This window comes from Dermacentor albipictus, chromosome 10, assembly GCF_038994185.2.
Source record: "Dermacentor albipictus isolate Rhodes 1998 colony chromosome 10, USDA_Dalb.pri_finalv2, whole genome shotgun sequence".
Classification (NCBI taxonomy): Eukaryota; Metazoa; Arthropoda; class Arachnida; order Ixodida; family Ixodidae; genus Dermacentor; species Dermacentor albipictus.
The window spans coordinates 58,784,472-58,797,948 of record NC_091830.1 but is presented as its reverse complement, the minus strand read 5'-3'; the positions used below and the strand labels follow the sequence as shown (position 1 = coordinate 58,797,948).

General features: G+C 48.0%; 1 protein-coding gene across 6 annotated transcripts in view; it reads left to right on the top strand.

The window, feature by feature from the left end:
• Positions 1 to 13,477, top strand: part of RyR (Ryanodine receptor) — a 340,296-nt gene that overhangs the window by 77,114 nt on the left and 249,705 nt on the right. For all 6 annotated transcript variants that reach the window (XM_070526816.1, XM_070526813.1, XM_070526812.1 and 3 more), the window contains one exon: positions 6,362 to 6,466. In XM_070526816.1, the coding sequence (XP_070382917.1) occupies positions 6,362 to 6,466 (105 nt within the window). The remainder of the gene's footprint in view (positions 1 to 6,361; positions 6,467 to 13,477) is intronic.

Genomic DNA, 13,477 nt, shown 5'->3' with positions numbered 1-13,477 from the left:
TGCCCTGTAGCCCATTGTCTTACACCCCTTGGCGGGTCGACGGGAACGCTGTCGCGTTCCACTCTTGAAGGCGAAGAAGTAATGCATGAGTTGTTTCTTCGTCTAGCCGAACCAAATATAGCCAAGCAACAGCAGTTCACCAGGCTAAACAGTGGTTCAACAACTAAAATAAAGGCTAGTATGCTTCGCATCCTGGGCTTAACCTTACCTAAGCCACAGCCATTTTTTGACATGTTAGCGGATTCGGCGCTAGACCAAACTCGTTTTAAAGCGTTTATTTTCATTGGGAACTAACCGCGATTTCTTGTCAGCGCCTAACCGTTCTCCTGTGCCTATCCCGAAAGTAGTTAAATATAACACAGCGGTAATAAATTGGAGAAGGTTCAAGCTTCGCCTTCAATAGTGGGGAGAGAGAAAGAGAGAGAGAGAGAGAAGGGAAGAACGAAAGGCAGGGAGGTTAACCAGACTGAGTCCCGTTTGCTACCATACACGTGAGGAGGGGAATGGGGAGTGAAAGAGAGAGAGAGAGAAAAGACTGGAATGCGATAGTATTCAAAGGGTATGCTTATGACGCTTCCCGGCAACTGCAGCTTATGTAACTGTAATGTTTGCTGGGAAACGATGGCGGCGAATGCTATACAGGGAAGTGAGCTTTCTGGTAGAAACGCGGCCTCTATCTTGAGCCAATCTTCTGTTATTTTTTCACACTTTTTTGTTTCAGTGTTAAAAGATTTAACACAAAGGGCAGGCACTGTTTTGTTTCACGACATTTGTTTGTTGGTTGTCATTCTCAATATTCCGAGGAATTACTTTGTCAAGAAAGTAAGACAAGGCATGAGCAACTTTAGTGATAGAACGAGAGAAGAAGGGGAACCGGGGAGCTGGATTTTGTTAATCACGACCATGTAATTTCAATAGACGATGAAGCCAAGGAAAGCATCGGGGAAATTGGCTGCAGTTGAAATTAAAGTGCAGAAAATAATGCAGAAAGGATTACTTGTCGCTGGTTGGAACCGAACAGACAACCTCCACATTACGCGTGTATGGCACTAGCAATTGTGCTACGGCAACGGCTGCTGAATCGTTCGCTAACTTAGGTATTAAATGCGAAGCATTTCTTGGTGAGCATTCGCCAGTTTTACATTATCTATCTGTCTTGCCACCTGCGTCTTTGAGCACTCATGGTCGTTTCGTTAACCTGGTATGTACCAAAATTGACATAGTATGGCAAGAGCGTATGACGAACATAAGTGATCGGTCATGACATCAAGATCATGACATGCGTGTTATGCAGATCATGAAAGAGCCGCCTACGTCTTGGTGCACTCATGGTCGTTTAGTTAACCTGGTATGTACCAAAATTGACATAGTACGGCAAGAGTGTATGACGAACATAAGTGATCGGTCATGACATGAAGTTCATGACATGCGTGTCATGTAGGCCATGAAACAGCCGCCTACGATGCCTCAGTTCTCGCTATCGTTGGTTCTCGTGAATGAATGGTGAAACAAGCACTCGCTTCCTCTGAACTCGCTCGAGAAACGCCAGTTCAGAGCATCTAGCCCCCGTCCAGTTACGAGGCGAGGCGCGACGGCAGAGGTATACGAGGCGCGACGGCAGAGGAACGGCAGTACGGCTGCCAACATCTACTAAGACAGTTCTCAGCAGATCACTGCTCACGCTCCGCTCCGCTCACATGTCACACGCGCGTGCACCCGGGCGGCCACGTGAAGTGCGTTGATTTCGCTTACTTAACGAGCTCGTCTCCCATAGACGCCGATGACGCGCTCTCAGCTTGACACAGAGAACAAGTCAACGCAGCACCCCTCGCGCTCTGCTTAGTCGGCTTCGTAGCGGAATGTGGGCTGCGTACTATACGTTCCGCTGCCGGTATACGAGCGACTCGCACACCTGCATTAGGTGGTGGTGGTGGTAAACATTTATTGCTTGAGCCTTTTTGCAACATTACTTGTGAGGGGGCTCAGGAGCGCGTAGGGTGTCCGGGAGTTTGTGGCCCTCGGCGACCCTCAGAGCCCAGTCCACCAGCCGTATTTGGTCGGCTGGGTTGGAGCTAGACACCACGGTCTCCCATCCCTCGACGTCGGTGAGTTGCCACTCAGAGGGTGGCTGGAGCTCAGGGCATAGGAACATAATGTGATGGAAGTTAGCTCTAGGTGCGCCGCAGAGCGTACATTCCTGTTGATATAGGCCTGGATGAACCAGGGCGAGAAAAGCTGGAGAAAGAAAAGTTTGTGCCTGAAGCTGGCGCCAGGTACTTTGTTGGAATTCTGTTAAGGATTTAGTAGGCAGTTTTAGCAGAGCGTTTGCTTACGCTCCGCTCAGCACACATTTCCGGTGCACCGGCGGCTGCACAGAATGCATTGATTTCGCTTGTCTAACAAGTGCGTCTCCCAGAGACGCCACTGACGTGCACTCAGCTTGGCTGTAAATTGATTAGAAAAGCAACTACATGCTCCCTGACGCACCGCTAAATCGGGTTCCTAGCGGAACGTGGTCAGCGTCCCACGTTCCGCTACCGCTGTGTGTGCTGTGCGCGTATCCGGTAACGTTCTGCTGAGCGGCTGTGCGTAAATTGTTGTGATAGGCCGTTCTGGGCGGAGCGGATCGTAAACGCTCTGCTAAAGCTTTCTAGTGTTCCCCGCTAACCTTCTGCTGAGCGGTTGCGTAGAAATGTTCTATAGGATACACCGGTCTGAGTGGAGCGGACTGTAAACGCTCTGCTAGAGCTGTCCGCTGCCTTGGCACCGGATGACGTCCCTGTCTTTTAACAATTTTTTATTACGTTTGCGTTCTAGCGCGCTAACGTGAAAGTTTTCAAGGGACGCGCGCCGTGCAGCGTCCGGCCAAGAATGAGCTTTTCACATGCGTAACCTCCGTCTTTCTAAGTTACTGTCTGAACTTTCAATAAGCGAAACTTGCCTCATTTTAGAAAAAAGTCGATTTCAACAAAAGACGACACGAACACTGGGTCACAATGACGGTGCAAATCCACCTGGACGATAACATATACAAACTACGAAGCATTTTATACATGGCACGTTTTGAAAAAAGTGTCCGGGTCCACACTCGCTAACATATAACCACATAGACGCACGGAAAGGCACAATTACACATAAACTAATTGTTACATTGTACGAAATGATTTTCAACGCATACAGTGTGCCCAATGGTTATGTAAAATGATGATGTGACTTCACATAGTTTTGTAGCGATGCTATGACATGTAATGATGCTACATGTTGACGGTAAAGCGTTACCACTCCTGCGCGGAAATAGCAGACTTCTTTTTTTTTGTTTTTGCTCAGTAGCACCGCCGCACCCGTTCTAGCAGTTGGTGTAGTTCTGATCGTTTTCCTTGCTAATGTTTTAAATAGAGCAAAACAGCAACTTAAGGGGCAAAGCACTTTATGTTGAGGGTCCGTGTCTTTTATTTTGGTTCTGTAGTGCAGACATTCAGAACGAATTTGTTTCTTACTTGGACGTCATAGTTTTAATCGCTATTGTGCTATGCAAGCCACAGCGAATGGCTAACTGCCTAATTTGTAATCCAGGAGGTTTGGGGGTTACTCATGTGATACGGACTTTTGAGTCAGAGTCCTTCACTAACGTTTAGATAAACTGAACTCTTCTGATTAGCCTTCTCCGCTGCAGCGGCGACCTTTCCGCATGGTCACTAGCATGCCGACGACGCATTCGCCACACTGTGCCACCTACTTACATCGCCTCCAACCGTGCGACATTTCGACCCACTCGCCCAGACTGAAACTCACACAGATGGCAGCGTGGTCGGCCGCGGCGCTGTGCTTGCCCAGCGTAGACCCGGATTTCGCGAGTACGTCGTTGCCTACGCCAGCCTTGCGCTCACTAAAGCCGAAGCGTACTATTCAGTTACGGAAAAATAGTGTCGATGCATCATGTGGGGCAATATGAAAGCTTAGCCATTACCTTTACCGATGGCCCTTCGACGTGGCTACAGGCCATCATGCGTTAGGTTGGCTCTCCTCGAAAGATTCACCTGGTCGGCTCACCCGTTGGGCATTACGGGCCCAGGAGCACGACAGTTGCGTCGTTTACCGATCAAATTGCAAAGATTCTGATGCAGAGGCTTCGTCCCCCTTACCTTTCCCGTCTGGTGTTTGCAAACCCGTATGTGTTCTTCTACGACGAGTTCTTCTTGGCCGTCAGCGACATGCTTCCGGAGCAAAGGAAGGACGCCGGGCTTGCTTCCCTTATCGACTTGTTCTTCAATTGACCTACGTCGCTTCTCGTCTCACGATAAAAACTCCGTGAAGCGCCCCGTTTCATTCTTCGCGACGGTTTGCTGTACCATTGCCACTATCTGCGCTCTCCGTTATTCCTCACGTTCTGTGCTCAGGCATATGCGCCACCTTCCACCCCGATCCACAGTGCGCGCATGCCGGAAATACAAGCATTTTATACAAGCAATACAGGCAATACAGGCATGTTTATGATGTTTGAAAGAAGGCCTTCTCTGTAGCCTTTAATTTAATCACAATGTCACCACTGATAGATTTATTGAGTCTCAAGACGAAGGCCTGAAAGCATCTACACAGTTCCAGGTTTAACTTCGGTTGTGTTCTCCGCCGCGGTAGCTCGGTGGCATGGGCGTTCTGCTGCTGAACCCCAGGTCGAGGGTTGAATACTGGCCACGGCCGCCGCATTTCGATGACGGAGGAATGTAAGAACGCTAGTGTGCCGTTCATTAGGTGTACGGTAGAGAAGCTGGGAGGTAAGCAATTTTTTGGAGTGTCCCACTATGACGTACCTCGTAATTAGATCGTCATTCTGGAACGTAAAACATCAAAAGGTAAATAATTTAGTTATAACTCGGCCAAGCACCACGGGGCCAGATACATACGTTTCGCAGCCTGCAGTGTCGTCGCCTTCTTGCTGGATTGGATTGGATAAAGCTTATCCAATCCTATTCTGCAAGAAGGCGACGGCAGGATAAATATTAAAAAAATGCCTTGTGCCACTATTTAAGCAGATTGGATTCAAGCAATCCAATCTGCACAAAACTGACACATAAGCTGGCGCAAATACGTGCGAAATGCCCATGGCTAGCTTTTTGTACGTGATATCCTAATAATTATTGTTATAATAATTGTGTTTGAATCACAGCGGTTGTCTTGGAATGGTTCACTGGGTGGTCAGAGTGCCTTTCCTAGTTTCTCAATGAAACTCCATGCTCAGGAGGAAAGACCAGGGTAATTTTTTTTACACCTTGAAGCATTACGGTGTTATTAGACATAAGGTAAAGAACGGCACGTATGAAAGTGTCCAAAACACTCAAGCACCATTATGGCCGCTTGGTCTGTCATATGGCAAACACCCTCATTCTTAGTGTGTCAAAATTTTCACTTGGTGCTGTCATTTTCCGTAACTTATATGGCTTGAGAGACGAAACACTCTCCCGCTTGCGTCAAAAAAGTACCGGTTTAATGATGTACGGCAAGTAATACGCCGACGTGACCAGGTCGCTCTTGCAGAAAGCAACCAAAACGACCACACAGATGACTTAACCTTGTCAAAAGTAGTTATAAAGTCGTCAAAGTCCATTGCTACTCATACTCGCGAACATGCCGCTGCTGAAAATCACCAGTAAAAGAAAAGCTCACTAGAACGACACCCAAAGCTTCAGCGGGGGCTTTTTTGGTATGACGTGATCAAGAAGCGTGAAAACGCGCTAAGCGGATTCATTTTCCCACTTACGCACGTTGGCTGGCTAGTTCTCTCGTTTTCGGGCGGACTAGCTGGTTAATGCGAAAGCCTGGCCGCGCACTCGTATTCAAAACACGATTTTTGGGAGCTTCCCCTGGCTGCCCTTATCATAGAGCCACTACCCGTCCAAAGGGGCGTTAACACCCGAGCCACTCCCCTGACTACCACCTGGGCCCGTATGATCTATGCCACAGAGCCGTATTGGACTCTGCTAACCATAAAAAAGTATGGTGTAGGTTTGTCCAACATGTCTAACTCGTTTTATGCCGCAAGCCACACTTTAGAAATGACCAAAAAAAAAACGGAAACGGTAGTACAGACTTTTAGTCCAGTTGGTTCGTTGGAGTGATTGAGTTATTGATTGAGTGATTGAGTGATTGAGTTGGAGTGATTGACGGACAAGAAAAGCCGTGTCAGGACGTGCACTGCACGTCCTGTCGTCTTTTTTGTCGGCGGCAATTTAGCGCCGGGACCGCAAAGCAGAAGCTGCAGTACATTCTCGTCACGTCCGCGGCATTCGACCCACGCTCGATCCTTCTTCGCTGGTGTAGGCCGTGTCCTAACCCGACGCCGTTCTTGTCCTTCCTCCGCTCCCAGGATGACATGGTGTGCCTCCAGTGCACGGCCACCGGAACCCGAGTGTGCCTTGCCGCGGAAGGTTTCGGCAACCGACACTGCTACCTCGAAAACATCGCCGACAAGGTAAGAGCGGTCTCACTGGTCGATGCTGCTATATCTCTCACCTCTTTTCCTCCTCCTCCTCCTCCTTTCCCCTATGACGCTGCGCCGTGCTCCCTGATGGGCTGCAGAAATTAAGCGTCTCTTTCCTCCTTAATAATCACCACATATATATGCTGCTACGCTTTCTTCGGCTGCGAGCACGGGATGATGTGTGCAACTGCAAAGGGAGGCACGCGAAAGCCACTCACAGTGCGCGTTAACGAGCCATGTGTATCCAAAGTCAATCCAAAGTTGTTGTTTTTTTTCGGATACGCACACCAATGAGCCTTTCGTGTAGCCCATAGTGGTGCGGCAGCGCTCTAAAGCTTTGCTATATTCATCTGTGTACATTGAAATTATGTTATGCACAATTATCGTAAATACCGGAGCTCGTTGTGCCTGGGAATTCGTTAACTTTGTAGAGAAAGTTTACCCCACAGTCGTTTCTCTCTTTGAGTGGCCTCAATTTTTGTAGCTAATGACGTTTTGTCTGCGTGTGTCTGTGACCCCACAAGTTTCTTGTTAAAACTGGCATGAATAAATAAGATGTTGACACAAAATTATGAGACAGGCTACTACTTTGACATGCGTAACATGAATTACATGTTATCACATATCATCAATATTACCTAATATTGGTTGATATCACAAATATCACGAATATCGCCTAGTGTTATATAATATCACAGTAGCAAGAAAAATAAATTATAAAATAAACATTAAACATAAACGGACTCGTATTAAGTGGCAAAAACACCACAGATACCGCACAATTACTCCAATGGAATAAAAGATAAAAGCGCATAGTTATATTACCCCTTACCAGTGTTGCAAACACAACGCTCTTAATACAGATACTCAAGTCACACGAGCGAAAAATGCATATAAATTATACATAAATACGATGCGCATAAGTGCAGTGAGTCTTTTCACGAGGCGAATCTCCGTATTTCTCCGCAATATCAATGACACCTGGCAAGTCTTAATCATTATACTTCGCCATGACTGCCAATGACTCAAAACTTTCATACAAAGGAACTTGTAAATAGCTGTTCAAAGATAATTCAGCATTGCGCTCTTGTACGTCAAAGCTAAGCGGATTTATGCTATTGAAGGGCGCAAGGTTAATTTTCTCGCTTCTTTTGCGTGTCGGTGAAAGTAACTGCAACAAAAGTCGACGACTGCGACGAGACGGACGCCTTCCTAGAGTGAGTACAAGTAAAAACTGCCCCCACCTCCAATATCCTCAACTCACCACTGAATGGGACGGTAGGCATATTCATGAGGTACTTGTTAAAAAAAATTATACAATGTGGCTTGCTAAGCAGCTTAAAGGGTTAAGCAAAGAGAAAGAAAAGAGAAGATAAAAACTAATATATCATTACCAAACTGCCCGTGGTCGACGACGAAAGGGAGCAGTATAATTGATTATAATTAGCTCTTGATCTTATTCTTGCCCTACAACCATACTGAAATCGCGCAATTTAAGAAAAAAAAATCCGTACCCGCGTATGTATGCTTATATAAAATACAAAACATGTACCTCATGCAAAAGCATAAAATTACCAGAAAGGGAACTAAGGTGACCTCATTAACCGACTGCTCCTTGATATTCTTAGCATGAAATTCACCTAAGCCTATAAAACAAAGTTAACATATCTCTACGAGAAGTGCAGCTCACGCACCTGGCCGAGTATGCTTGTCCCTTTATACTGCATGGTCCGATTTCAGAGGTCCTCAAAAAGAGGGCTGCTAGACGTAATCGCAACTCTATAGATAAAACGTTTCTTTAAACATTCGCTAGAATGGGGATAATCATCAACATCAGCGTCAATCATCACATCAGCCTCAATTATCGGCGAGATTTTTTGCCGCCCATTCAAATCGACTTTCGCAGAGCAGCTCATTTGAAGCGAGTAATTGCGACCCACTGGTCACCGCAGAACCCGGCTCGTGCTCGTATAATTAGGGTGTGCATGCAAGCGACCAGTCGGTATCGATCGCCGAGAGCCAAGCACGCTAGGCCAACGGTCTCAGAATGACTCGCGAGGCTAGTCTGGGAATTGACCGAGTTGAGCGGCGTAATGTTTGAACCAGAGATAACAGCGCGGGTCGATATATACGCTTGCGCAAATGTTTTAGAGCGGCTCGGCCTGACTCACTGTTTACTTTTCGTGTCTAAGTTCGAGTGTATTGCGCTATCGGAAAATCAAATGATAGGCCAACGAGACAATTCGTATGCTAGTACAAACAGCAGAAAAAATTTAGTTCACTGACCACCTTCGACCCGCTCATTTTTTCGTTCTTTCGAAATGCATTCTTAATTTTTTAGCTCCCACTAACCGAGGCCCATCGCTTGTGTTAACATCGGCTCCGTCTTCTCGAAATGTTTTCGCCGTGATTTTCCGTGCATACCAGCCCTAATTTTGTACCATTCGAACTGTGAGACCACCAGGACTCTGTAGATACCAAGTTATCAGGTGGGACATTTATTTTTCCGGGACTGCGACCACTTTTGTGTTACGATCACGCCGTCGCCGCGCTAAGGCTAAGCGCGTGCGCCAGGTGCTCGGCCTACATAGGCTACCTGGCACGTTCCCGCGCGTGTCCGTGCGAGCTCTGCTACGACGCACAAGCCCCTGGCTAAATCTGCGAAGCATGGAAGTCCAAGTATGTGGCAAAGATATTTCCCCAGAAGAGTTAACCACCGAGATGGGCTGGTGTACCGCCCGTTCCCGTCGGTGTACCGCCCGTCGCCCAGACGAGCAGCGGTGCCGAAAACTATCCCAAGAACAACAACCTAGGACGCAAGACTCTCGCTCTCGCTATAGACCCAGGCAGCAAGTTAGAACTCAGGTTCTCAAAGCCGGGCGCATGCTCCCACTACCAGCAAATGAGATCAAGATCATCGTCAGACCCAAAGGAGCACTCAATATTTCCAAGATCGGCAGCCCTACAGTGACTGCAGCTATTCTTCAAGCAGCGCAACTTAGCTCAGAAGACAGTCAACACGACACAATTTGCTCGAACAACCAGCAAAACATCATGGTGATCAGCACGCCCAGCCCGCAAAATGCGGACCGGTACGCAAGAATCAAGTCCATCCAAGTCAACGGGGTAACCCACGAGGTCAGCGCGTACGAAGCCGCCCCAGATAATACCACCAAAGGGGTCATCAGAGGCATCCCTCTCACCGATGACGCCAGACAAGTCGATGCTAACATCATAAATGATCGCAATCCTCTAGCCCTGGCCGCAAAGCGAATCGGTTCCACCACGACCATCGTCATTGCCTTCGACGGACCTGACGTACCATACATGGTTCGGTATGGCGCAACACTAATCCCATGCTCCCTGTACCGCAAGCAGATCGATATCTGTTACCACTGCGGCCGTCTCAGCCACCGCATGGACGTTTGCCCGTTCCCTAATAACAAGATCTGCCGGGGCTGCGGAGCTCGCAACCCAGATCAAGTTCATCAGTCTACACCCAAGTGCATGTTGTGTGGTCGACCCCACCCCACAGCGGACAAATCTTGTACTGCCAGATACAAAACGCCGTATGTTATACGAAGACGCCTCGGAGAACGCCGAGTAGCACAGCATTCAGCCCTCCAATCAGAAGATTTCCCGTCCATGGAGACCAAGCACCGGTCCCGGTCTCGCTCCCTCTCCAGACCGAGGTCGGATCGCGGTCGGTCCAGATCAAGATCCACGTCGACTCCAGGAGCCAGACATACCTCAGAAAAGGTGAGCTTCGCAGAGGCCCTGACGGGCGTCTCGCGAGAGGGTCACGTAAAATCCCCCCCCACTGCCTAAACCCAACACAGACAACACCGACATCGAACACCTTAAGAAAGAAAACGCAGTTATGCGTGATTTAATCCAAAAGCTTACCCAGGAGGTTCACAGCCTCAAACAACCCAAAACCCAACCTACACCTAACACCCCAGAACCCGCTAACAACAGCCAAACTGAAGAACTCTCAAGGCCAGCCCCCAAAAAGCGTGCCCTCCAAGAAGGAGCTCAGGGCCAAGTACGCTCCGAGGTCAAGGATATGCTCGTAACACTCCAAAGCACGGTGGAAGCTTTACAGAATTCTCTAATCGCCCTTATGCACAGAGTCACCGCCATGGAAGCTAATATTCAAACCCTTTTCACACAAACCGCTTCCACCGCTCAAACCGTAGCCATGGACACCACAGGAACCGTCGCCGCCACCCTGCCACCTGTGGCATCCCCTATCCTTCATCATGGCCCACATTAAAACTGACACAACATTGTGGCAGTGGAACTGCCGAGGCTACCTCCATAAACAACCCGTTCTCCATAAACACCTCCGTACTACTTCATGTCAACCCGACGTAATCTTGCTCCAGGAAACGCACAATACTCCGGTCAGCCTTCCAGGATATCACTCTTTCACTACGAACAACGCTCCACACGGAGTCTCCACACTCGTTCGAAAAAGAATTACCGCAATCGAACACGATCTCAACGATCGGCGAACCGAACACCTCTTCATTGAGCTCATCCCGCACAGAAAACGAAAGGAAGGAATATTTATCCTCAACATCTACAATACTCCATCTCAACGCCATAGCCGATTTCTAACCCTCTTCAAAAAGGCCCTTAATATCGCAGGCAGCTGCCCCCTTATCATCGGAGGTGACTTCAATCTCCCGCACACAGGATGGGGTTACAGACACAGCTCTGCTGCAGGTCGTAACTTATGGCAAGACTCCCATGATCTCGGGCTTACACTCATTACGGACCCAGCCTTCCCCACTCGCCTCGGCACTTCTACTGAACGAGACACGACGCCAGACCTCACGTTCACCAAAAACGCAGACAACGCCCATTGGCGCAACACCCAACACGACCTCGGGAGTGATCACTGCATCATCGAAATTACTCTCCCACACCTAACAGCCGTTATGAGAAGAACGAGGGACTTTACTTGGACGGACTGGGATGCGTTCCGTAAACGCCGTGTAACAGCAACGACGGACACTCCCATCGTATCCAGCTTTTCTGGACACAAGGGTTTAGTTCGCGTGAATGCCACCACGTGGCGTACTGACCTTAAACTTTTCAAACTTCCCGCGGTGACGCGTGATGACGTCAACCAAACAAAAATAAAAAAAAGTAAAAGCTATCCCTGTGCATTGAACTTCGCCACAATGCTTGTCCCGCCAGCGTTATCAGTGTTCTTGATCAAGCGTATTCGCTCGTCGCCTGGAAATTGCTCGTCATCCAGCGTTTACTCGCGACGAGCAATTGTTGATTCTGGGCTTTTGATTCGGTTCCTTTTTTTTTCTTCTCTTTTCCTTTTCTTTTTCTTTTTTTTCATTATACGGAGTAAAGAAGCTAGCCTAACCGTCAGAAGCACTTCGGGGCAGCCTTTCTTCAATCGGCATACATTGTTAACGTCCGAACATCGCACCGCGCCTACTAGAGACGCCGTCGTGGATGGATTTTGATTTTCCCTTATCGAATTTGTTAAGGTGCACACAATTATTTCACTAGCGACTTTGCAATGCGCACTCATGGGCTATCGCCGCAGCTGCAAATCTAGATGTGCTTAAGTATTAAGACATATACATGGATATGTCGGTTTTTCATCTTGACCCAAAAGTCACGAAACAAGAGTTGAGCAAACTGTCCCTGTGTCGTCGCAGGGCGTGAGAGGGGGCTAGTTGGTATTCCATGCTAAAGTGACTAGCGCAAGACACTAAAGAGGCGACAAGGATAAGCGCAAACTTCCAACTGGGCGCTTGTCCTTGTAGCGTCTCTCTCTTGTCCACTCTTGCGCTAGTCACTTCAGTCTGTGTCGTCATCCGTTAGCATGCTATGGCCGAAGCTGCTCGCAATATTACGTCACATTTACTGGCCACCAGGCCAGGTACATCCTTGGGTACGACATATACAGTACTTGCAGTTAGTTTCCAAAGTAGTCTCCTTTGGCGGCTATCCACGTGCGTGAAGCAAGAACGCTATTTAAAATTATTCTGCAGTAATATAGGCGGGATTTGTAGGTTCTCCACATTCTCTACTATGTTGCCGTTCCGCCTTTATTATATAGCCGCAATGTAGACTAGCAGCTATCGAACGCCATAAAGGCTATCCACATATTCAACCCTTAATGACCATCGGTTATCTTCCCTCCTCATTACATGTCCTGCCCATGCCAATTTCTTTTTCTTGATTTCAACTAAGATGTCATTAACTCGCGTTTGTTCCCTCACCCAATCTGCTCTTTTCTTATCCCTTAACGTTACACCCGTCATTCTTCTTTCAATAGCTCGTTGCCTCGTCCATAATTTAAGTAGAATCCTTTTCGTAAGGCTCCAAGTTTCTGCCCCGTAGGTGAGTACTGGTAAGACACAGCTATTATACACAGACTGGATTCCAAGGGAAGGGAAGCGTAGCAGGGGGCGGCAGAAGGTTAGGTGGGCGGATGAGATTAAGAAGTTTGCAGGGACGACATGGCCACAATTAGTAGGTGACCGGGGTTGTTGGAGAAGCATGGGAGAGGTCTTTGCCCTGCAGTGGGCGTAACCAGGCTGATGATGATGATGATGATGATGATGATGATGATGATGATGATGATGATGATGATGATGACATATTCAAGGACCTCACGCGCAACTCCTGAAACTTAATTGTATTCAAGAGTTGTGCTACTGCCCAGGACATCCTTAACGAATGTTACATAACGCATTATGAGGTTTTACTTGCCAAAACCACAATTTCATTATGAGGCATGCCGTAGTGGAGGATTCGGGAATAATTTAGACCACTTGGGATTGTTAACGTGTGCCTAACCCTAAGTACGCGGGTTTTCGCATTTCACACCCATTGAAATACAGCTGCCGTGGTTGGGATTCGATCCCGAGACCTCGTGATTAGCAGCCGAACCCAATAAAAGCTAAGCGACTACGGAGGGAAAGGAATGTTGGCAGTAGGAGGAAGGTGAAGGCCGGCACGTGA